Here is a 25,663-nt window from a genome sequence, read left to right on the forward strand (position 1 = left end):
TCTACCAGAGGCATGTTACAACAGCATTCAGCTGGAGATGCTACTGGTTTGGCATTAAAGTCTGGATCTGTTTTTGTATGTTCATTCAATAATTATTCACTAGTTAGATGTTTCCCAGCCCCTTGTCAGAAGTGCTCAGCACTGTATAGAACAGGGAGTGGAGGAGAGTTAAAGCATTTGTTCTGTGTGCACAAGTCACTGGGAGCATGTGCAGATTGAGGACAGGATCAGGCCCTTAGCAAATGATTTTTAAAGACACCTATATGCCTATTCTGCACCATTCGGTTCTACAGAATGCAACACCAGCAATACAATTTTATTTTCTTTGGATTAAGATCATTTCCTTTATTGATAAATGTGTATAACTACCTTTGATAGTGGCTGCAAAGCAAAATCAGAATTATGTTAAAATATGAAGCTGAACTCTATCGGGTTTCCTTTCCAGATTACAGATCAGTGAATTTTCAATAGTTTAATTAATGCTCTTAGGTAGTTTGAAGGAACTCATTAAATATGATAATGCACGGAATCTCTCTCATCCTTTTCAGCATGTATTTAAAAATAATAAAAAGGAAAAGTGACATGCATCCAAAGTAGGATTACCTGAGCTGGTACCTCTGTCACAAACAGAAAACACAGCGGTGGTAAATTACATGTAAATTCTTAGACCCTAGTTGTGATCCAGTGATAACTGAACAACAAAATCTAGTCACAAGTTGCAAGTTAGATGAGATCTGTCTACTAGTAATTAAGTTAAAACCCTGGACTTCTATGATCTTTACCCAGTTGCAGAGACAGTCAGATCCTACATACATTAGAACTTTGAAGCATTCTGTACCCAGATCAGGGAACAACTGTATTTTAAATACATCTTCTATTTCAGTTATAGATGTAGTATAGACAGGGACAGGCTCAGACTGGAGTCCCTCCTCTCCTTTTCAGTGGCTTCTTGTATCTCAAACAAAGTTTCAAAAACATTCGCAACTGGTCAATGCCACTACAAGTCACTTCTGAGCAATGTAATGCTCTTGGCTCCTACAGATGGAGTACAGCAAGAAAATAACAGAGTATGTTTTGCAAAAACAGGAAACCTGGTCCACACCTTTATTGGAAGTCCCTGCCAATTTTTTTTCTGTGTTTTGGCTGACAGTATCAGCTGCTATCCTTACAGCCTACGGAAGGGCCTAATTTTCAGAAGTGCAGAGTACGTACAGTTCCCATTGACTTTGAATTGTGGCTGCTCAGCTCTTCTGAGAAATAAAACCCTAAATGGAAATATGTATGTTTCAATTTAGTCACAAGGTACAACCTTCCCCCAGTGGCTGAGCACACAATCTCTGTAGTCATTGCTGACCCAGGATACAGAAGAATCATCTTCAACACATGCCATGAGGGCAACATACGGAGTGCTTATTTTGTTCTTTGTTAAATTCACATTTTCACTGGAAGGAGTGAGGAAATGTTTGTTGCATGTTTACTTTAATACAGTTACACACAAATAACTAATTCTCAATTCATGCTTTGGTGAGATTTGAGTTTTCAAAAGACCTGGTAGTTATTTTCTGTACTAAATAAATACTGATCCCAGAATAAGATTCAAGTTTAAATTAACTTATAATTACACTAGAAACAAAGCACTGCAAAAATAGATGAAAAGGAATTATTTATAAAACCACCATGTGTGTGTTGGTCTTTTTAATAGATATATAAATTTTATACCTCATAATTCACAAACACAGTGATGTAGAATTTAGAGCCACCTCCACACTCTGTGTTTTACCAAAGCCTCAGTATATTGTCAAGTAATTTTTCCATCACTGAGATATTTGGAAAAAGCAGTCTTCTCTCATCACCTAGTGAAAATCTACTGCAAACTCTACTTTTCTTCCTCTCACCTTTTGCTCTTAAAAAGATTAAAACAATCAATCCATGTTTTAAAATCACAACAGAGTAAGCAATAAAAGGAAGGGGAGCTCTGCACCCTCTTCAAGGGGGCATGGTGCCTGCGCTTCCTGCTGTGCATACATTTGCCATGGATAAATTTATTCATGTATCTGGATCTTGGCTTCTAGCCTGTCAGTTCAGCCAGAAGAGCTATTTATTTCTGCCTTGGTTCTTGACACAGCAAAACTCCAGTAAAGCATGCGGTTCCCTTTGTCTAGTTTTATGTTACCCCTGCTCTTAGGGGATGGTTTTAACAAAGTCACAGACAACCAGCAATAACCAAATTCTGTGTCTACTAATGTAGAGAACTGGATTTCACTCAGACAGTAGATGGGAGGGAAATGAGAAGGAACCCAAACAATAATACCCACATCAAATTCAGGGCCTTCAATGCAACAGGAGGCTAACCCTGAATGAATCAATGAGGAAAAAAAAAGAACTAACCTAGCAATGATCTGGCCACAACTTCTGATTTCATATGGAGTAACTTGATAGAAATTAAAGTCACATTCTGTGGCATGAAGAGGAACAAGGGACCGACTGACAACTTTTGAAAGTCAGACTTTTCGAGTCTTCTATTCACGCTGAACTACTGGGAGTCTTATCAAGTGAAAACTGTAGGAAACATGCAATCAAACCACTGGAAGTGCACATATCAACAGCTGCCTGCAGCACCCACTGTTCCAGCTTTATCAGCAACAGAAGAAAAAAAAAAGAGGGAAAATAACCTTTGTTCAAAGCACCAAGTAGATCTGTTTTGGAGTCACTTCTGATCAGTGATGGGTCGGCTCTACACACTCCTCATGTGAAAACAAAGGATGTAAGTTCTAGGAAGAACACAATGCTGAGAGGTTTGCTTAAAAGTAACAGAACCTTAAAAAGAAAACAAATCAAACCAAAATCTTTTGGCAGATAATTTCTGAGTTCTGCAGCTAAACTGAACCACCCGTAGCTTTCACAACTCACTATGAAGGATTCTGTAGACTGCTTTATAAACTGCATCTCAAAAAGTAGAATAATAGGCAAAATTTACTTTCTTTTGCTTACATAACCCCCCCCCACTATAATGTGATTATTTTCAAACTTTTCAAGAATAACTTTTTTCAAACTAATTCACAATTGTTTCTAATAATAAATTCTATACAATGATTAAACCGTAGAGTACAAATATTGTTGCAAATTTCAAATGTGCACACAACAGTGGTCTCCCTACAGCCAAGAATTTCCAAAGCAAGACCACAGAACAGAGTGGCTGAATGAAGCATGGAAACTTGGACACATGTAGCTTTGTTCTGCAGACGGAACAGAATCTTCCATTTGGATACATCTGGCCTTTTTTCTTGACAGATTCTTTCTGTGATGCCACAATTAATTGTTTGTGATGACAATGAAGAAATTAGACAGAAGACTTATTATTAAAAAACAAAAGCAAATATCCTGGCAATCAGCAATGATGAGACGGCAAATACAGTTCATTATCATTTGTCTATGGCTAAAATACCATTTAAAAATTCTCTGATGTGAGGAGGGCTCTAAACTTGAGTTACAACATTACTGTCATTTAAATTAATTTTGGACAGCTATACCATTCATGTGATGTGAGCCATCACCAGTATAGCTGATCAGATTCTTATGGGAAAAATCAGTCACGCAGAAAAATGAAGGGGTGGAGTGGAGACAACAAAATGAGGGAAAATAAGTTACAAGTTGCAAAAGTCATTATCGTAAATTAGTCTGAAAAGGATTCCCTGCAGAGTAGAAGACAGCACCTGAGGAGTGCGATCTTTTGTATGTCAGTGCATTTCAGATGGCTTTGCCGTAGACACAGGCCAGTCATACACATCTGGCATGAAGGATTCGTATTCGTAGCTCCAAACCTTTGATAGTATATATTGTTTCTTGTCTGCAGGTTCAGGGTAATGGAAAGCCATGTTGTTTGCGTACATAAATTCCATAACCTGAAAAGTTAAATCAATCTACAGTTTGTGCCCGTTAATACTTTTTTTGGATGATATACTAGGAAAACAGAAGAGATCTTCAGCTAAGCTAGTGAAATGAGTTGTATTAAAAAAGGATTAGTCGAGGGTAGTAGATAGTGTCAAATAAAAACCACACTCCTGATTGCTTTTTTACCTCTCATTATTACAAGTATCCCCATGCAAGGAAAAGGGCAGGATCTCACTCTAGTGCTCACAAGAGTGTAAAAGGGGGCCTGGCTTAGGTTGGCTGGTGCTCGAAGTCCCTAAGAAGGCATGGTTGGCAGCCAAAAGGTAATGGCCAGCTCCCCAGATTGTTTGTGTATATGCTACGGACCTGCAGGATGTGCAATGTGCATGTCTGGGGTGCACTCTACTTCTGGAAGGCAGCAGAATGCTTCACCCATCTTGGATCCCTCCCTTGAACGCGTGGCCTGGTGAGGAAAATTTGAGGAGCACAAAATGCATATGCCACTATCCCTGCTCTCTAGGGAAGTGCAGACAAGGGAAGGATTTGGCCCTTAGTACCTCTGTTCTTTTCAAAGTGGAGAATGCATTTGTTTTTTTAATACAAGAAGTGGCACTTTTATTCTCTCTCTCTCATATTAGCGATTCCAGAAGATCTTATATACTAAAAAGATTACTAGGATACTTTTGACATCTTATGCAGTGGAATTAACAGTTCTAAAGAAGGTTTGATACACAATAATCAAGTATTTTTCCTATGCATCCTTTCAGCTGAGGTAGGAACACACACTTTGAATGCAGCCATACAGCAAAATCTAACATTCAGATAAAGTACATTATGCATACTTCTGGGGCACCCATGAAGCCACAAGCTACATAAAGCATCAGATAGTCCCATGGCACCTTATAGACTAACAGACATTCTGGAGCATGAGCTTTTGTGATGTCATGCATCCAACAAAGTGGGTATTCACCCATGAAAGCTCATGCTCCAAAACGCATGCGTCCGACGAAGTGGGTATTCACCCACCATAGCTCATGCTCCAAAACGTCTGTTAGTCTATAAGATGCCACAGTACTCTTTGCTGCTTTTACAGATCCAGACTAACACGGGTACCCCTCTGACTCAAAGCATCACCACCACCTAGGAGAATGACAAACTATCGTCCTTGTCTCAAATTAAAGCCAGTTACTTATGGGACCATTCTGCAACTCATAAGTCAGGCAAAGGCATGCTGAAAGAAAATCCTGCAATATGACCTAAAGGGTGTATGACTAGGGCTCATTTTGACTTCTGGAGTCATTGAATTCCATAGCTGGTGGCCCTTGACCGAGACTACTCTGTTCCCATGAGTTCAAATCTGGGCTTCAAAAGCTTGAGAATCCCTTATGGGCAGAACTACAATAGGTTATGCTAGAGGAAGAAACATTTCTAAAGTCCTAAAAGGACTAGAATAAGGACCAGAACCTTTTAAGGGACCTAGAACTGGAATGATATCAATGAAATCAAAGGAACAAAGTTTTGACTAGTGATCATTACCAGCATATAAATAAACTAATATTTTACAAATCTCCTTTATTATAACAGAATCATAAAAATGTAGGGCTAGCAAGGACCTCAAGAGGACTTTTCTCATCACACTGCTCTGGACAGGATTAAGTATACTTAAGCCACCCCTGAGAAGTGTTTGTCTAACCTGTCTTAAAAACCAGTACTCTTGGGGATTCCACAATCTCCTTAGACAACCTGTTCCATTGCTGTACTGTCCTTATAATTAGAAGTTTTTGCTAATATGCAATCTAAACTAACTCTCATGTGCTGCAAACTAAGCTGACTGCTTTGTGTCCTATCCTCGATGGATGTAAAGAACCATTGATCACTGTCCTTATTATAACAATCTGTTACATATTTGAAGACTTACCAGGCCCCCACGCAGCCTTCTCACTTCTTTCGACCTTTTCTCACAGGCCAGGTTTTCTTAACCTCTTATTCTGTTGCTCTCTTCTGGACTCTAATTTGTTAACATTTTTTTAAAAGTGCAATGCTCAAAACTGGCATAAAACTCCAGCTGAGGCCTCACCAGTGCAGAGAAGAGTGGGACAACTACCTCTTATGTCTCACATACAATACTCCTGTTACTATATTCCAGAAAGACATTTTTTGCAACAGCCCCACATTGTTGGCTCATATTCAATTTGTGATCCTCCATAACCCCTAGATCCTTTTCAGCAATACTGCTGCCTAGTCACCTATTCCCCATTTTATATTTATGCAGTTGATTTTTCCTTCCTAAGTGTAGTACTTTGCAGTTTTATCAACAGCCTGAACGCTAGTTTGTTCTTTTTTGTCCCAAATATCATGCTACAGAGCTTGGGAAGTTTATATAATATACAGTGTATCTTTTAGCATACTATCGACTTACTTTAACAGCAATGTAAATAGAAACTTCTTTGATGTTGGACAGTGGTGGATAAAGCCTTCCTTGGGCAAGTTCCTCATTAGTCAACTGGTCTGTCAATGCCTGTATAAAAAACAAATATTAGCAATTTATTGACCCCTCTCAGGAGGCAATGCATCACTAAGCTGCAAACAGAGGAATGTGTTTGAGAGTTCTTACTGGACAGTTTACCTGGAATGCATATAAAAGTGCTTGGTATAAGTCAGTCAAAGCCTCAAAAATTACTATAAAGATGCATGCTGCAATCTGTGTACAAAGCAACAAGCCTCTCCCTTATTATTATTATTGTTGTTGTTATTATTATTAAGATTTTTTAGCATCTCAGCTGAAGTCAGATGTTTCTTTGCTGAAGTGTCAACATCTCAATGTTAATGACAGTAAATAGGTAAATTACAAGGGAGCCACTGCACTGCAGGGTTGGCCCATTTAACGTGGGCACACAAAATGATGGATCCCATCATTCCACTCACATCAAAATAAAACAACATAAATACGTAAATATAAAAAGGAGAGGGGGAGATGGAAAAACAGACAAAAGAAGCGGCAGAATGTAATGAAAGAACAAAACAGAAATGACAACAAAGATTAGACAGAGCCCCTTTGTTCCTATGTTTGCAATAAAAAAGAAAAAACACACAATAAAAACCACACACACTGTATTTCAGGGTTTAAGACTTTTTTCCTTTCTACCTTTGTTCTGTCTTGTAGCTACTCTCCCCTTGGGCATCCCTAAAAAGCCCTGGCTACAAATTCTCCCGGTAACATCATCCAGCCATCTTATGTATCATTTTTCCCCCCTAAAGTGCAGAGGCTCCTGCTGGTGAATCAAGTCCATAGAGTTGGACTACATATGGGAATGTAGGGAGATAAAAGAACATCAGCCCTAGAGCTGGTCAATAAATGGGGTTCTTCCCTACCTTTGTGGAAAATTTAATTTTTTTGTTGGAAATTTGAGAACCAAAATATTTTGGCCAAAAATGTAAAATATTTTGATTTGGAAATGCTGCTGCAGTGCCCCATGTGTCCATTCTCCTCCAGGGGCCAAGCTCCCTCATTGAACTCCCATGATGCACCACGGTCTCCTCTTTTGGAGAAGGGAGGTGGTGCATCATCAGAATCCCTGGCTATGGTGCATCACAAGAGAGGTAGTCCAGCCAGAGAGCACAGTCCATGGAGGAGAATGGGAACACAAGATAACCAAACTACAATTTCCATGAGGCACTGTAGCTGTATTTGCAAATTGAAATATTTCATATTTCAGATACTCTATTTTTGGACAAAAAAATAACATTTTTGTCATGAGCAGACATTTCCCCCAAAAATATTGATAATCAAAACCCAGTTTTCTACTGAAAAACCATTTCAGTGGAAAATTTTTCATCAGTCCAACTCAGCCCATCCTGTCAAAGGGACTGACTTCGCCTTTCAGAAGCCATAATCTATGTTTGAACACATACCTTTGCAGCCTCAAGGAAGACCTTATCACTAATATGCCGAACACCGCTGAGGATTACAGCCAGAGCCACCCCTATAATACAATTATTGATAATATTATGATAAAATCATTTTTAATGTGCAGCCCCATCGTTGACAGGGTGTAAAAAATGCAGACAACCATAAAAAAGTGTTTCAGATTAATGAATATGATTTTTTTTAACCTCCTCTGTTAAGTGCCAATAGATTCACAGCAAAGGAGAGAGAGAAGTGCTAATTTTGCTACATAAGCATAGACAGATGGTGGAACACTCAAGTGCTGCGCTGGATTTTTTTTGGTTAATGAGCAGAACTCTTGGTTCATACCTTCACTTTAGTTGAATGTTAAAACACAAGTTCTTAAGACTAGTTACTGGTGTCCTAGGAACATACCAGAATGTGCAACTTTGGGGGGGAATACAGGTTTTGTTTTAAAAAAATTATCCGATGATGACTATTATCTGTGCAAAAGTAATTAAAAGAACGGCATCTTCATGGAAGCCCCCCCCCACGCCAAGAAACAATAAACACTTTAGCAGGTGGCCATAAGGAAGCAATGTCTTCAATAATATGCCTTTGTTATTCATATTTCTAAAAAGTAATCAAACTGAAACCTGCTAATTGTGCACACAGACAGCCTATGTCACCATATATTCTGATCACTCATCCTTGTCATATCACATATCCTTAACAGCCTCCATTAATTAATTATTGTACTCATTAAGTCTTGTCTCAAACTAGACTAAGCTCTTCAGGGTGTCTTACTGTGTGTCTGAACAACATAGCCCCAGTCCTGACTGAAGTCTCTAGGCAATGCTGCAGTATTAGTAATAACTCTGAAATAATCTAATCTTAAAGTGGAAGAACAGAATTCTCGATACTACCTGGAAAAATATAGGCATTATTTCCCTGGCCTGGTCTGAAGGATCGTCCATCTTTCAAAACCACATGCTCGAACGGACTGCCACTGGCAAACAAACACCGCCCCTGTTAAACAAGAGGAAGTAATTCACAGAATCTGTGAATTACTGTAATTCACAAAGTCACCATGAATGAGAGACTTACCACACCACACTCACAGTCAGCTAGGCTCCAATTCAGTAAAGGTATTTAAGCAGGGATGCTGGAACAGGGGGTGCCAGAGGACCATGGCCCCATCACTTTTTACCAGCCACAAGGGTGAGCAACGGGGGTGAGGGGGGGGAGAGAAGGGGAAGAGAGGAACGAGTGGGAGGCAGGGTCTTGGTGGAGCAGAGGCAGCACCCGGGTAGGGGCTCAGGGAGAAGATGCGGGGGGATTCAGGCGCTGGTAGCTCCCCCCACACTTTTAGGGAGCTGTTTGTCAGGGGTTCTCAAACTTTTTTTGTTGGGACCCTCTTTGAAAATATTTCAGGCTGTGATGCCCCCCCCCCATGCCATCTAGCTCTCCAGGCAGCGCCACCACCAGCAACAGTGCAGACGTAAGGGTGGCAATACTGCAACCTCCTTACAAAAGACTTGCGACTCCCTTTCGGGATGGGACCCCAGTTTGAGAAACACTGGATGACGAGGATTCCATAATCTCCCTTGGAAGCCTATTCCAGTGCTTAACTACCCTTATACTTTAAAAGGATCTAACCTAAATCTTCCTTGCTGCAGATTAAGCCTGTTACCTCTTGGCCTACCATCAGTGGAGGTGGGGAACAATTGCACACAGTCCTCTTTATAATAGCCCTGAATATATGTTAACACTGATCAGTTCCCCTCTCACTTTTATTTTCTCAAGACTAAACATGCCCAGTTTTTATTAGCCTTTCCTCACAGGTCAAGGTTTCTAAACTTTCTCCCATTTACATAGCACTCCAGCTGAGGGCTCACCACTGCAGAGCAGAGTGGGACAATTACCTCCAGCGTCTTACATACAACACTCCTGTTAATACATCCCAGAATTTCATCTTGCTGATTTCAGACCAATTTGCCAAGATCATTTTGAATTTGAATCCTGCCCTTCAAAGTCCCTCCCAGCTTGGAGTCCCCCACAAATTTTATAAGCATACTCTCCACTCCATTATCCAAGTAATTAATGAAAATATTGAACAGTACTGACCCAGGACAGATACTAGTCAATATTTTCATCAATGACTTGGCCAAGGCCCACTATGCTAGATGCTACACAAACATAGGACAAAAAGATGGTCGTTACCACAAGGAACTTACAATGTAAAATATAAGATAAGAGACGACAGGCTGATAGACAGATAGAATATTGGTCAGCATGACAGGCTGTGGTCTCAATATGTGCTTAAGTGCTCTGCTGAATCAGGGCCTCTAGAAGGAATGTGTTGTGCAGATGGTTCTTGCTATGAACATGGTTTTAATAACGAAGAAATATTAAAAGTAGCCTAGAGGTTTGAGTGTGAAATCTGCTTGCCCTATGGTCGAGCAATCTCTCCCTCTTCCAGTTCAAACCTGAAAACTGAACTTCTGACAGAAAATCGTGAAAATAATAAAATTTAAAAGTTTACAGCTCCATATCAATCTCACACATGAGAACACATCACCATGTATGCAAAAAGTTCAGTACTGTGTTTGAGCGTGTGGACATACACACAGTAATGGACTTTTTGAGTAGGAAGCAAAGTACATTTGAAGTCAAAGTCAAAAGATGATGTAAACTAAAAACAAAAAATACTTCTTGCAAAGCAGCAGAGGGCACCAAAGCATCACCATACTCTTGTAGGAAATGCAAGAATAAGCAGTAAGAGTTTATTGATGGCTTCTTCATGCTCTTAAGCACTGAGTAATTTTGGATAATCAAGGTTTTGGCTAATAAAGGGAATTCTCTATGTAATTATTAGGTGTCAGAGAACACGACCCTGCTTAAGATAATGGTGAATTCTGGATAACCGAGATTGTACTAATTTCACTTTAGAGAAATAATTATTCTGAAACTGGACATTATATTTTCCCGCCCAATATTAACTGCCAAAAGTATTAGAAAAAATAAAATTTGGAGGACTGTAAAAATTAAAATCCTTTTTCCATTAACCTGTAATATTTCACAGCTTTAACATTACAACACAACAATTTAACACATGCATGTGAATGGTAGATTATGGGAAATCATGAATAGATATTAAGGCAGCTCCCATAGAAGGCAGCTCCAGGAGAAAAATAAAGATTCCCTCCCCACCTACCAAGGGCTGATTGTTTTGAGTACCAGCCTGACTTGCTTTTAATGGTGTTTAGCTAAGTGAAAACACTTTAAACTGATCTACTGCACCTGGATCTACCCAACACTATCTTATGTTGGAAACTGACAGTGATAAAATGTTCCAGACAGTGCACTTCAGCACTCTACATACACACATGGGGGTTTCCGTGGAGACAGCTATTGTTGTGTAGACCTTCGCTAAAGTGAAGAACAGAACCTCATTCATATATCACATGTGGGTAAGTACCCTCTATACATAATCAGTGGAGCTACACTGATTTATAGCAGCAGAAGATCTGGCCCTATCATCTGTTTCTGTATATCTTCAATCTGAACTGTGAATTTTGAGTATTATATTTTATTCACCAAAATATTGCCTAATAAACATCTGGGGGAATAGCCAGTATACAAAGAATTAATTGCCCTGAGGGACTAAACACCTTGCATATGAGTTCCCTTGTGTCGAAGAAATCTGGAATACAGTAGTCAAAAATCCAGATTTGGTCCAGAGGCTTTTGTCTTTTACTAGAGTGGGCCTTTGCCCTTGCAAAGACTCCACTATAGACCCACTGATCTGGGGGAGAACTAGAAAGTTATACGGGAATTTCAGCTTTCATTGGGGAGGCAAGGAAGAGAGTTAAGTTTCAAGCCCTTTAGCCTTAAAATGTACAGCGCTGTTGACCAATGTGATGATCATCAATGCTGAAAGGAACAAACCACAAATACACATTTCCGCAGCAGGAAGCACCTAAAGATCTCTGCCCACACACTTCTACATAAATGAGTCACTTAAGCTTGGGATGTATTCCAAAGATCATTTCATTAACCACCCTGCTTCTAAAGTCCCCACGCTAGCCCTGTGGATAGTGGTGAGATCCTACAGGACAGGAGTCAAAAAGATTTAAGTGGGAGGCATGACAAAAAAAATTGTTTTGCAGGCCAGCTCAAAACTACTACAGCCAACTCTGCCTCTGTTTTTTCTACCCTATCTCTTCCCCCTTTGCCCATCTCCTCAAACCCAAAAACAGTCTTGTGTGCACACTGCTTAAAAACTGTGCAAAAGGATAAAGGTTTTATTGGGTTTTCGTTTACTGAATGCAAACGCTGGGCCTGACCTCACTCACATTGGGCTAAGTTAGCTATAACAGCACTGAAATCAGTGGAATTACACTGGGGTGTAAATCCAGAGTTAGAGAAATCAGAATCAGTTCACTATGTTTAATTTTAAATGTTCTGACCAATTCAAATATTAGGAAATGAAGGGCCGAGTATGATTCTTGGGCTGTACAAGACAAGCAAAGACATTCCCTGTTCTAAGGACCTGATTCAATGTTAAATAAAGACTGCTTTAATTAACTATTTCCAGGTTGTAGCTGGCTTCTGTCATGACTATTACACAAAATAATTCTCTTTAAAAACAAAAGCTAAAAATAGTCTCAAACAATGTCAAAGTTAGAAACACAAGTTACTCTCAGTAACCAATGATTACACTTCAATATTGTTGTCAAAACAGAAAGAAGATTTAGACCTGATTATGAAGTAATCACCTGCCAAATGTAATAATTTAAAATCAGAGCTGCTTTTTAATTTATACAAAGACAAATATGCATTTGAAACTGGAAGATAATGAGCAGTTATATTCTTTACATGGAGAAATTCCAAGTTTAAATGCTTGGGGTTTTGCGCTCTTACATTACAGACAGAAAAACAATATATGTGCATTGACATGTTTCATCATTATGTACCTCTGTTAAAGTATAAGCTTCCTCAGCAGTGCATTCAGCTTTCACTGTAGGGTTACTTAGTGCAAATATTATAGGTCTTTCATTGATGGAACCCATGGCTTTGATCACATCATGTGAAAAAAGCCGGCCAGCCCCGGCAACTCCTGAAATAAATTGAAAGATACAAAAATTACAGTTATACATGTAAAATGGGACAATGATCGCAAGAAGTTTATACTGTATATATTAATTTCTGATGTGACTCAAGATTATCACTGTTAAGGTCAGTCACACTCAGGAAAACCAATTGAAGGCTTTGAATAAATATTCATCATTCAATAAAACAAGCTATATCTAGAAAATCAGCTGTGGGAAACAATTTTGCACTGTCAGGAGATGCACAAGATGACCCAAAAGGTTTTTTCCATCTCTAATTTCAAATGCTTTGTAAACTTAAACCCTACACTATTCAAACCCAGCAAAGATACTACAAATCAGTAAACTTGAATTTTCAAAGTTCAGATATTTTTAGTTATTTATGAGGCAGGAAGGGGTCTTAAGAATATGGTATTCGTCCTCAAACAGTTTAACATACTTGACATATGTATGCACAAATACAGAAAAATGAATATGCACACTCAGACACACACATACGCGCACACATCCAGGGGCAAAGACTCAGCCCCAAACCAAAATTTTTTCAAAAAGTTATGTGCAAAGAAAAAATATGGTACTATAATAGAAGCCATTTTGCAGCCTTAACTATAGCGGTGGCTACTACAGGTTGTTATAATTAACACATATATACATACTCACACGTATCCACTGACACAATGAATACTGGGGATCAGGGACTGGGGTACAGAACATCTGCTTTGCACCAAATTGCTGGCAGATACTAGCTCAAAAGTCAGTGTAGCCAGCCACAGGAACAATTACTTCCACATAGGGAGTATTGTGGTGACACAAAGTATGCAAAGCAGCTCCTACACCATCTCTCTCCCAGCTGCTCAGGTACGAATGTGACACGAGAAATGGGAGTAGCTGGGTCTTCTCTATTTCTCACTGATCGATAGTTGCAGTATCATTCTTTTGGACCCCTGGCAGTCAGTGTAATTCAGAGCAGTCAATAGGCTGTTCTAAGCTACATCAGCAGACTGGCCAGCCCAGGATTGGAGTGAGGAGCAAAAAAGGTCATGCCCCCAAGTTGCTCTTTGAGCTCCTCAGCCATAGCTAAAGAGCTGAGCCTGTATGTATTATAGACAAGATACAATAAGCCCCAAAAGCATTTTACACGTAGTTTAAAACAGTGGACCAAATTCTGCTGTCATTTGCCCCAGTACAAATGCAGAGTAGCCCCATTGACATATGCGAGGCTATGCTATATGTACACTGGTAAAAGTGAAAGCAGCAACTGGCCCAGTGACAGCAAGATAAAATTAACAACATATATTATTTAAGGCATGTGAAATAAGTTTACTGACCAATAATAGCTGACGGCTGAAGTATATTCACCGCATCTACAAATGTCTTTGGCACCTGGTCTGGGGGTTGGTGTGTAAATGGTTCTTGATTGGCGTCTACCTTTTGTTCTCGGCCCTGAAGATTTAAGTTGATTCCGATTGTGAGAAGGAAAGGAAAGAGAAATGGCAACGTGTACTGTGTTATTCAAAAGGCCTGGCAGACCCTCACCTCAACCAATAGGCCATATTTATCAAACATCCATATTTTCTTATACGCTTCCTCTGCAGAAATACCGCTTTCCATCATAGCCATAACGATGAGGTTTGCAATTCCAAGAGCAGCCTGACAGATAAAGAACAAGCATTTGAAAATAAATCCATCCATTTAACTTACTAAGAAAATCAAGGTACAGTAACTCCTCACTTAATGTTCTAATTATGTTCCTGAAAAATGCGACTTAAGTGAAACGACGTTAAGCAAATCCAATTTCCCCATAAGAATTAATGTAAATTTTTTGCCACACAGTACAGTACTATAGTTGGGAGGTGCCCCCGCTTTACCCCACACAGGCGCAGCCCACTGGCACTGGAGACAATGAGGCCAGCAAGGACGCTGAAGGTGCCTTAGGCTAGGAGAAGCACGTTGTGCAGCAGCAGCAGCAGCTTCGCCTACTCTGCAAGCACAAGGGGCGGGGGGTTCAACCCTTGGCCCACTCAAACCACCTCTTCCCCCAACCCCTCAGCCTTAACCTGCCTTTTCTCCCCCCTCCTTTACTCTGCACACTGTGTCCTTGCTCCTCCTGACTCCCTCCCCTGCCTCCTGCCTGCAGCAATCAGCTGGCTTGCAGCGTTCAGGAGGCAGGAGGGAGGGGGGAAGAGTGAGGACACAGCACACAGGCTCCCTCTCCCTCCCCTGCCTCCTGAACACTGCAAGCCAGCTGATCGCTGCAGGTAGGAGGGAGAGGGGAGGTGCGCCTTGTCCTTGCTTCTCCCCACTCCCTTCTGCCCATGGCAATCAGCTGGCTTGCGACGTTCAGGGGGCAGGAACGAGGACTCGGCATGCAGGCTCTGCCTTCCCTCCTGCCCACGGCAATCAGCTGGTTTGCAGCATTCGGGAGGCAGGGGAAGGGGAGCCTTCGTGCCAAGTCCTCCTCCCTCCCTCCTGAATGCTGCAAGCCAGCTGAATGCCGCGGGCAGGAGGTGGGGGGAGAAAGGGGAAGGCATTGATCCATGCAGTCTGCCGGAGGGGAGGAGCTGTTGGGGGAGGGGAGAGGTGTAGGGGAGCTGATGCGGGGCTGCCAGCTGTGGACAAAGCAGGCAGCCTAACGACGTTATAGTGAAGCATTGCACAACTTTAAATGGAGCATGTTCTGTAATGGAGCAGGGAGGTAAGATCGAAACAACATTAAGCGAGAGGACGTTAAGTGGGGAGTTACTGTACATTTCCTTCCAATATGGTAAGGACTAACAATTACTTTCTCTCTTGCACGCACGGAATCAAAATTTTTGGGGCTAAACCCTGCCATTATATGCATGGGTCCATCTGCTTTATGATGTCTGTATGGGTGAACTGAGAATCTGGCCCTTGAAAATTATCCTTTTGTAAAATGTTAAATATAAATAATCTTCTGTAAAGAAGCATTTCCTTTAAATATAGTTCAGTAGGCCTCCCGCATACAGAGTTCTGTAAGAAAACACAAAGAACACCCACAGTTCTATGGGATTTAACTTTCATTGCACTAGAGACCATTGCAGAACTCACCTCTCCTGCTCCAAGAAACAAAACTTTATGCTCTGTGATTGCTTTCCCAACAACCTTCTGTGCTGCCAGCATTCCTGCTAAGGCCACTGCGGCTGTCCCTACAAAGGAAATAAAAAACTCTCTCAGGAGAGCTGAATAGATTGACGTGACCAAACATATTTTTTGGGGAAAGTTTTCACACATGCAGCAAGAGTCAGAAGTGAACATTTTACCCTGAATGTCATCATTGAAGGTGCAGTATTTCTCTCTGTACTTCCTCAAAAAACGGAAAGCGTTATGATTCCCAAAGTCTTCAAACTGAATAAGTGTGTTATGGCCGTACCTAAAGAATACAGCACGATATTTTATCAATTGAGACATTAATAAACCAAAAATTCTCACACACACACACACACACACACACACACACACACACACACACACACACACACACACACACACACAGTTGTTCAGGGCCAGAAGCAGTCCTTGGGCTCTTCCTGAAAATGGTTAAATGCCATTCCTGTCTTATATATGTTTAACAGAGGCAGGGGTGAGAGTAACTTAAAGGACTTACCGGTACGCCGGAGTCCTGAGCAGCGACATGGTCTCAACCAGAGGAGGTGTGGCCTCCACCAGAAGAGGCGGGGCCTTTCATGATTTAAAGGCCCTGGGGCTCTAGCTGTGAGCCCCAGGGCCTTAAATCGCCCCGTAGTTACTAGCTGCAGAGGCAGCTGGGAGCCCCGGGGCTCAAGGGCGAATTAAAGGGCCCGGGGCTCCAGCCGCCGCAGAGCTCCGAGCCCTTTAAATCACCGTGGGAGCCCTGCCATCACTACCCCGAGGTGGCAGGGCTCGGGCGGGGATTTAAAGGGCCTGGAACTCCTGCCACTGCAAGGAGCCCCAGGCCCTTTAAATTGCCTCCGGAGCCCTGCCGCCGCTGTCCCGGGGTAGTGGCGACAGGGCTCCAGCTGTGATTTAAAGGGCCCAGAGCTCCCTGCAGTTGCAGGCGCACCAGGCCCTTTAAGTCCCCGCCCAAGCCCAGCTGCAGGAGCCCCAGGGCTCTGGCAGCGATTTAAGGGGCCAGAGGCTCCATTTGTTGTGGGGTGCCCTGGGACCTTTAAAGCGCCACCAGAGCTCCGGTTGTGGGGCTCGGGCAGTGCTTTAAAGAGCCTGAGGCTCCTCGCAGGGGCCAGAGCTCCGGGCCCTTTAAATCTCTGTGTGAGCCTGGCTGCTGAAGCTCCAGCAGTGATTTAAAGGGCCCGGGGCTCCCAGCAGCGGCAGGAGTCCTGGGCCCTTTAAATCACTGCCAGAGAAGCTGGTCCAGTCTGGCACAGCGTACCAGCTCTTGCCAGTACACCGTACTGGACCATACCAGCTTACTTTCACCTCTGCACAGAGGACAGGAGACATGCCCAAAGTCAAATACAACGTCACTGGCAGAGCCAGGACTAGAATTCAGGTCTCCTGATTCATAGCCCTATACTCTAGTCACTCGACTATATTCTTTCCCTATATGACCTTTGAAAAGGAAGTTGTGTGATGTTTCCCATGGCCCACTACTTCTTGACGAATTTATGAGTAACCAATTCAATACCATACCTGTCTGTAATGGCTTCCATAAACTCATCAATCAGGTCATCATAAAGCTGTGAGCGGTCTCTTTTTTGGTACAGGCCCATGTAAAAAGGATCTTTTAACAGAGTCTATAAAATAAATCAAAGATAGCAGGAGAATGAAATCACTCATTCACTCAATATACACTCTCCAAAGTTCTAAGTGACATAGTTCAGTCACTACGCAGAGATAAGATACTGCGAAGGATTTCAGCTCTCTTGCCTTCTGTGAATATTTTCACAGTTGAATTTCTAGCTAGGGAGCCAGGAATTCTTTGATTCTGCAGCTACTGGAGCAAATACTTCAGAAATCCTAGGTTTTGGTGGCAATTCTCTGGATTTTCTAGCAGTCACCCACCATTTTTTGATTCCTTTCTATTTCTCCCTCTGCTTTCTCCCCCAACTCCATCACTTTCACGAACTTGAATTCTAGCTGCCTTTGATGAGAATGCTTCATGTCTAATTGAGCTTGCAACTTAACTGGACATGTGTGGGTCTAAAATGTTTGTGAAAAGAAACTTGGGGGCAGGGTTGGAATTAGGAATCTTGGGAAACTGGTTAAAAATGAAATACACAGGAACAGAGGAGAAATTTTCTTTTAAAAATATAATCGGAAAGTAAAATAAGCTGAAAAGAAAAAGGAGGTACATTTTCAAAGGCACCAAGGTTAGTTAGCTCCTATTTGTGCCTTCGTCAGTCTCCCTCCAGATGCTTAATTGGGAGAGAGATTAAGTTCTCTCTTTTCAAAGTTTTGTTAGTAGTTAAATACAAAATATTTGCTAAGGCTTTGGAGTATTGTTTGATTTTGCCTATAGTGAATCCATCCTCCTGAAACAAAAAGGGTCTAACAGGATCTAACTGGAAACCCTTCAGGGCAGGGACTGTGTCTTCCTATATGTTTGAACAACGGTTAGCAACAAGGAAGTCCTGTTCGTGCTGGAGTATTTCTGCGATAAAAATAAAATAGACAACAAAACTACACTGGGAACACTATGCTACATAGCCACAGACATAAAGGGACAAGTTATGAGGTTAGGCAAATATCAACTGTTACCTGAAAACACTACCTCACTGTCCTTACAATGGGACGAATCAACATTTTGAGTAATAATGCTTTAACAAATCTGGCTCGCTCTTCCAGCGGCTTAAAAATCAGGTTACCTTTTCCCATTGCTTTGCAGCTGAGACCAGCATTCAAGCAACAGTCCAAATGCACCACTTATCCTTATATACATAGCTGGAGATTCTCAAGTATTAATATTCAGCTTTAAATTCATTCCAAACTACTTAATATTACACAAGATGATTCAATCTTAACACCGAGTAGTCACTCAGATACATACACCTTCTCATAGTACTAATTTTTACTACAAACCACCATCAAAAAGTGATTTCTTTATGGCAGGCAAAATACAGTTTAACTTACTAGATTGTCAGTTCCAACGTCGATACATACAGGCAGGCATTTATCTGGCCGTATTCCAGCACATGCTGTATACAAACATAGTTTTCCTACAGGAATTCCCATTCCATAGACACCCAGATCTCCAAGACCTAATATTCTCTCTCCATCAGTTACTACAACAGCCTTAAAATTACACAAAGATTAAAGGTAAACTTTGGTAGTCATGGACATAAAGGATAAAGCAATATTGCATACGTTTTTCTTGGCAAAATTAACCATTAAAACAAATTAAGAATAGCTTGCAAAGAATTTATTGTCTCTAGTAGCAATACTTAAGGACTTGCTAATTTTACCTAAGAGGAAATAAACAAGGTTCCTGTTAGTATCTGCAGTGTTCCCTGTACTTGCCTAAAGTGACCAGAGGAATCGCTTATCTTGTTGCAAATAATTACTTAGTTATCTAAAGCAGCTGACAAGTTTTTAAGTGCCACCTTTGTAAACAGACTTTGCAGTTCCACTGGAGGATCTCAAAATACGTTCCAGTAACTTTAATGAATTTAACCTCAGAACATTTCTTCAAATGTGGTGTTTTTATCTCAATGTTAAAGACAGGGAAACAGAGTCACAGACTCCAAGTGTTTTGCTCAAGGTCATACAGGAAGTTTGTGGCAGAGCTGGGAATAAAACCCAGGTCTCCCAACTCCCAGTTCTGTCTTAACCCTAAAACAGCAACAGTAGGTAATTCAGAGAAAGACAGGAATGTTAAGAAACAAACCTCAAAATCCTCTCCAGCTAGAACTGTTAAGAAAAAAGTATTTTGTAACTTTTATTCTATATTGTGATGATCACAACTGGCAAAGGAAAGAAACACAGTCAATCTGCAGCTTTCATGGTGTAGGTCAAACTATAAGCTTGGATTTAGGGCACAACCCCACACATCTTTATGTGCAGAACTATTATAAATTATATACAGCAGTCATTCTCATACAATTGCCATGCATGCATTATTTAGAATCAGCAGGTCTGTCAAAAAAACTATTCACTTTTTTAAAAGATGAGTTGGGATTCAAAAAGGAAAGACAACTAGAAAAAGGATTATTGTGGTGGTAATACCTTGACATCTGTTTCTGGCCAGTTGTCCACAATTGACCTGATATGACCTCTGTCTGAGATAGAAATAAATAGTCCTCTGAAACAAAATCAGAATGGAAATACAAAATCAGAATGGAAATATATTTGATAATTAAAACTTCAACTCTGCTTTGCAAAACAAGATTTTAAAGGCTACATTTCTAGTGCTAATTAATTACAAATTTTGCAATTGCTTACACAAAAGAATATAAAAGAGATAATGCATGACAGTTATAACTAAGTCTATGCAACCAAGATATCATACTAGACGAAAAAGATAAATGTAGAGTCATATAGTAGTTCACAAGATGATCTGGATTTTGCACTGCCATGAGTCAGTTTGAGTCATACCACCAGGGCAAAGTGGCCCTAAAGGTAGTGTCAGCAGCCACGGTAGGACCACCCCCCCCGTACCCCGAGGGATGACAGATCAGTATAGAACTCCTGCAACAGTTCTTATGGCACCCCCTTCCCTGCTGTCAGTGGTGTGGCTGAAAGAAAGGGGCATAGCCAGAATGTCTTTATGTCCCACTCATCTCTGGCTGCCATATCAACAGCTGGCATAACTCAGAGCTGCTCTAAGTTACACCGGGGGACTGGAACAGCCTAACAAACATCTGGCCCAGGATCAGAGGAATGGAAAGGTGAGCTTTATGCTGCCTTTGCTGAGCTGTGCACTCCTTAGCCATGCCAAGGATCGAGCCTTTTACTTTCAATGTGCAAAATCTGCAAGTGAAAGTGTTCCATATAAATTTTGAATTACAGTAGAAATAAAAATCATACTTAAGAAAATTACTTGCACTCATTTAAAAAAAAATAAAATTACTGTCCTTACTTTGGTCTCCTAAAGATATGTCCATATTGGGAACAGGCTAGACCTACTGTTGGTGTATATACTATTGGCATTAATCTCTCGATATCATCTTGTAATACTCTGTAGAATAACTTTTCATTTCTCTCTTGGATTCCCATTATGTAGATATACCTGTAATCAAACAGGAAAACAAGGCAAAAGAAGAATTAGGTTAAAATGGTTTGCATCTGTCTATCTAGAAACATACAGTGTGACATGCCAAGGCATAAACCAATTTGCTTTAGATTTTGCATTTCCTTCCCTGACTCAACCCTGGCCTTGAGAAACTGATGGAAGTTGGAGAACACAGAATTAAACGACGACTAAGTCTAAAAAAAAATATCAGGTGTACTGTACTGTGTATGGTAGCACCCCAACCTATGGATGTACACTATGATAGGAGATCATTCCCACTTCCCTCCATCCCCTGCCACAAAGGTTGATTACTTTACATGAGGTTTTTAATGTTAAGATTTCCTAACCTCGTTCTTTTCTAAATGAAAAGTTCCCACACTGAGAATTTTTGAACACTAACCAGAATCTCATCTGGCTCCTACGATAAACAAATGAGTGGATGGACATTTAATTGTGCAAAAGAAACATTTCATTTTTTTCTAATATAATGACTGAAAATGCATTTTGGTTTTAAGGTATAAACTGTAATGGTCATAGTTTAGAATAGAAATGAAGTAGCATTCTCCAGATATCTTTGTATAACCTTCTGATGTCAAAACAGAAGTTGGAATACAAAAATATAAAATTAATGCAGTTAATTAGGGGTCTGATTCTGAAAACACCACAGATTTTAAATATTAAAAAATAAACTCTTGAACCTTTGTTTTCTCTATTACAATGCAAATTCAAAAGAGATTCATTAAGGGTTCCTTTTGGGCCATTGGTTTACAGTAGAGCAGTCCCAGAAGTATTCCTAATGGAAACTATTTCATTGCTCCATTCCAACAGGCTATGTGATACTGACTCAAGTTACTTTGTTCTATTATCAGTAGACTGCAGTAGGAATCTTGATGTGGTCCTAATGTAAATCAGTGATAAACCCCAAATCATTCTAGCTTTCCACTCACTGGCTTTTAGGACATTATATTCTAATATAAGTCAACAATAATATGATAAAGACATCAAGCTATTGCAGCCAATAGGAGCACCCTTTAAAAAAAAAAAAAAAGGATTTTCTAGGCTAGAGAGTTCAAAATAAGAAAAAACACACCAGAGGATGAATCATTAAGTGCCCCATAAATGTTAAAACATCTTTTGTTTCTCTCTAGTCATAAGTTAATATATACAAGATAAAATTAAATACTTTTGTGTTGTTCCTGTCTAATTTTTAAGTCCTAAATTGATTTTTTTCCTCCACATTTTTTTCTGGAGATCTCTACAAAAATCTGAAAAATTATATATACCTAGATTTAGAGAACCTGACACTCAACTCATCCATATTATAAACTCCTAAAGTACAACAGAAAGGCTGCCAAAAGCATAACAGTAATATTTTTACCAATACGCTATAACACTACGGCGTGATCCTGCAGTCTTAGCTCAGACAAAACTCCTATATAAGTTAACAGAAGTTTTGCCTGAGCAAGTACTGCAAGACTAGACCTTTCATTTACGTATATTCTTTTTCCACATCACATCACAACTGTGGAGTAACACAAATGTTCTCCTTTAAATCAATACAAAACCTAGTTAGCTGCACAAGTCCAGGTGATAAATACAGTTTGCGTTAATTTAAAAAATATATATATCTGCCAATTATAAAATCCTAAGGATGCAAAAGATCTGCCTTGATATTATTATAAATCAGATTCTCAGAGTCTTTTAAGCTTGCACTACACATAGGTAAGAAAAATACTGATTAATTCTTACTTTTCCAAGGGGTCACTCATTTTTGCCAAATTCTTATGGAAGCGTAAGGCTTGAATGTCTTGTGTCTCTATTTTAGGAGGTAAAAGTCCTTGGAGCCCAAGCATTTGTCTTTCCTGTAATGTAAAGGCCATGCCCTGAAAACAAAAGGGGGAAAAGCTTAGTTTATTTTACTATTTACTTTTTTGTCAGCTAAAGTAGTTATTTTGTTTAAAATTTACATGTATCTATATTTATAACTATCCATTTCTCTGATGCCGATCGCTACCATTTCTAAGCACCTCACAAATATTAATGAATTAAGCCTGACACTGGGAAGAAGGAATTCGTATTCCTACTTTACAGTTGGGGAAACTGAGGCATAGAGCAGTAGATGAGTTCTTGGGCAAATCATTTAAATCAGTGGCACAAACAGACAGAACCCAGATTTCCTGACTTCCTGTGCTTTAATCATGAGCACATATATCTTCCTCCAGAGCACATTTCTATCTTTAAAACTGGATTATATCCAGATGGAGATTCCTTTGGAGATATGCTGGGTTTTAACGCTCAAGGGACATTTGCTTCTGGAAATGTTCCTTTTGAATATCCCTGTTTGGAACATTTCCCTACACACTTCTGATAATCTAACCAGGCAAAAAAGTTATTTGCAGTGCCCTCAGACCTCTGTTGCGATAGATAGCATCAGAACCTGAAGCCCTCCTTTTAGTTAAGGATAAAACTGATCTCTTAATCTCTTCAACTGTAATCTCCTACTACAAAAAAAGCTTTAGCCTCCTCCATCAGTTGTAACAAATTAAGTTTATGAAGGGTAAAAAAAAAAATTCCAAATATCCTTAGTTGTACTAATCTCAGATGAATACAAATATCTAGGAGTCCTAATATATTTTACTTCTTTACAAATAACTGATCTTCCTGATATTTTGTTGAGAAAACCTTTACTGGTGAATTTCAAGTATCTAACCAGCAGTATAGATGGCTGGTGGTTGTTGTTTGGTAAGACTTAACCTTCAGGCTGGTAGATTTATTGATAATAAATTATCTAACGAATTTATCCCTTTTTCTGTTTGAGTCATCTGCAAACGGATCCTGATTTCTGAAAAGTGTACTAGCTATAATCCAATACTTTATGAAAACAAATTTCAACCTATAGTTTACATATGAATTGTTCACTTTCAATAGTCATCATTTTTTTAAACTAAATTCATCTTTTTTTTCATTTTTACTCCCTATGTAATACTTTTAGGGCATCCCATAGAGGTAAATGTATCCTGGAAAGTTATGTGAAAATGAACTTTGCCAGCATATATATCAAATAACTCCTGAGTTTTTGAATTGCCCCATTAATTCATTACCGTGCAGCAATTCATGTCCTATTACATGACCATCCCTCATACTTCACATTTATCATCAATGAAACAGGTGCTGAATCTGAAATTAACATCTGGAAAACAGTAATAATATTTTCACCATATTTTAGGCACTACAAAAGTAAAAGCATCATGAAGATTCTTGATGTGAAGGAACAGAGCACAATCTATCACTTCAGAAGGTATATAAAACATGGATCAATAACACCTTGAAAGTCTATCCAGGGCCGGCGTTTCCATTAGGCGACCCTACGGGGTCGCCTAGGGCGCCAGGATTCGGGGGGCAGCATTTTGTGCGTTCCCCACGGGGCGCACGGGAGCTTCGGTTCCACTCCCGTGACGCCGCGGAAGAAGGACTTTCTGCCAACGTGCTGCAGAAAACAGCGGCAGGCAATTGAGCAGCTCAATGACTGCCGCTGTCACCTGCAGCATTTCGGCAGAGGGTCCTTCTTCTGCGGCGCAATGGGAGTGGAAACGGAAACTGTCACGCGCCCTGTGGGGAGCGCACAAAATGCCACCCCACCCCCGCTCCTGCGTCTATCCAATTTTTAAAATACACTGTAACTCTAGAGTACCTTTAGCTGTGTACCATGATAGTCCAAGCTAACATTCTATCCATAACCATATGGAACTATCCCACCAGTGAAAAGTACATTATCTCAGTCAAAGTTCTTGGTTAGGTCCCTTAAAACAGTTTACTCAGTTACCACCGAGACCATAAATACTTAGGCATGACATTCTCTTAATTCCCCCTTGTGACCATAAGTCTTCTGGTTCCTTAATAAAAATCTCAAGGCTTGTTTGACACATTTTATTACTAGCTACCCACCCTTGTTTATGTGACCTACTTGCTTCCCTCCCTCCTCCTCCAGTCTACAGATATCCTAGAAGTTCTGTGTTACTTGAGTGGTTGCAGTGTTAATATGCTGGATTTTTTTTTTTAAACGACACTACAGTTTCCCACGCTGCATATCTGGACAACTCAAGACTTCACATTCAGAGAGGCATCTTAATTTCTGGTCAATGCCTGAAGCCAACGATGCAATATTTTGGCTATTTCTCCTATTGCACTTATGTCCACTCTATTCACTCCTCCTCCTTTTCCCTCACCCACAAAAATGAGGATGTGACCATATCCAGTCTAGGACAGCTCTATCGAGATCCTCCACAGACCTGCCTTCACTTGTTTTCTCTCATAGAATATGCTTTTTAACTACCCTCCCTCTTCTTTTCCTGTTCTCACCCTCTCCTCCCTGCCGATCCAGCAGCACACTGCTTACCTCCTCAAAGGTGATGATCACCCTCCCTTCACAATGACTTCAATAGGAGCCGAGGGCCTAAGCAGCTCTGAAAAGGTGCTCAGCATGATGCAGCACTAGGTCCCCAGTGGTCACTTTCTTTACTTGACCCCAGCCTCTCTTCTCCTGGTCCAGGTGTCCACCTCCATTGCTCCCTGTCCTGACTTTCACCT

General features: G+C 40.4%; 1 protein-coding gene across 2 annotated transcripts in view; it reads right to left on the minus strand.

The window, feature by feature from the left end:
- Positions 1-1,275: 1,275 nt before the first annotated feature.
- ME2 (malic enzyme 2) overlaps positions 1,276-25,663 on the minus strand; it is a 45,995-nt gene continuing 21,607 nt past the window's right edge. The window contains exons 3-16 of one of the 2 annotated variants that reach the window (XM_030566759.1): positions 22,826-22,959; positions 20,924-21,073; positions 20,071-20,146; positions 18,979-19,140; positions 17,539-17,642; positions 16,173-16,282; positions 15,961-16,058; positions 14,428-14,541; positions 14,220-14,334; positions 12,757-12,899; positions 8,704-8,806; positions 7,804-7,874; positions 6,311-6,409; positions 1,276-3,902 (exon numbers count right to left, since the gene is read on the minus strand). In XM_030566759.1, the coding sequence (XP_030422619.1) occupies positions 3,738-3,902; positions 6,311-6,409; positions 7,804-7,874; positions 8,704-8,806; positions 12,757-12,899; positions 14,220-14,334; positions 14,428-14,541; positions 15,961-16,058; positions 16,173-16,282; positions 17,539-17,642; positions 18,979-19,140; positions 20,071-20,146; positions 20,924-21,073; positions 22,826-22,959 (1,644 nt within the window). In that variant the 3' untranslated portion in view covers positions 1,276-3,737. The remainder of the gene's footprint in view (positions 3,903-6,310; positions 6,410-7,803; positions 7,875-8,703; positions 8,807-12,756; positions 12,900-14,219; positions 14,335-14,427; positions 14,542-15,960; positions 16,059-16,172; positions 16,283-17,538; positions 17,643-18,978; positions 19,141-20,070; positions 20,147-20,923; positions 21,074-22,825; positions 22,960-25,663) is intronic. The other variant, XM_030566760.1, reaches the window with a different exon arrangement.

The sequence above is a fragment of the Gopherus evgoodei genome, chromosome 6, assembly GCF_007399415.2.
Source record: "Gopherus evgoodei ecotype Sinaloan lineage chromosome 6, rGopEvg1_v1.p, whole genome shotgun sequence".
NCBI lineage: Eukaryota > Metazoa > Chordata > Testudines > Testudinidae > Gopherus > Gopherus evgoodei.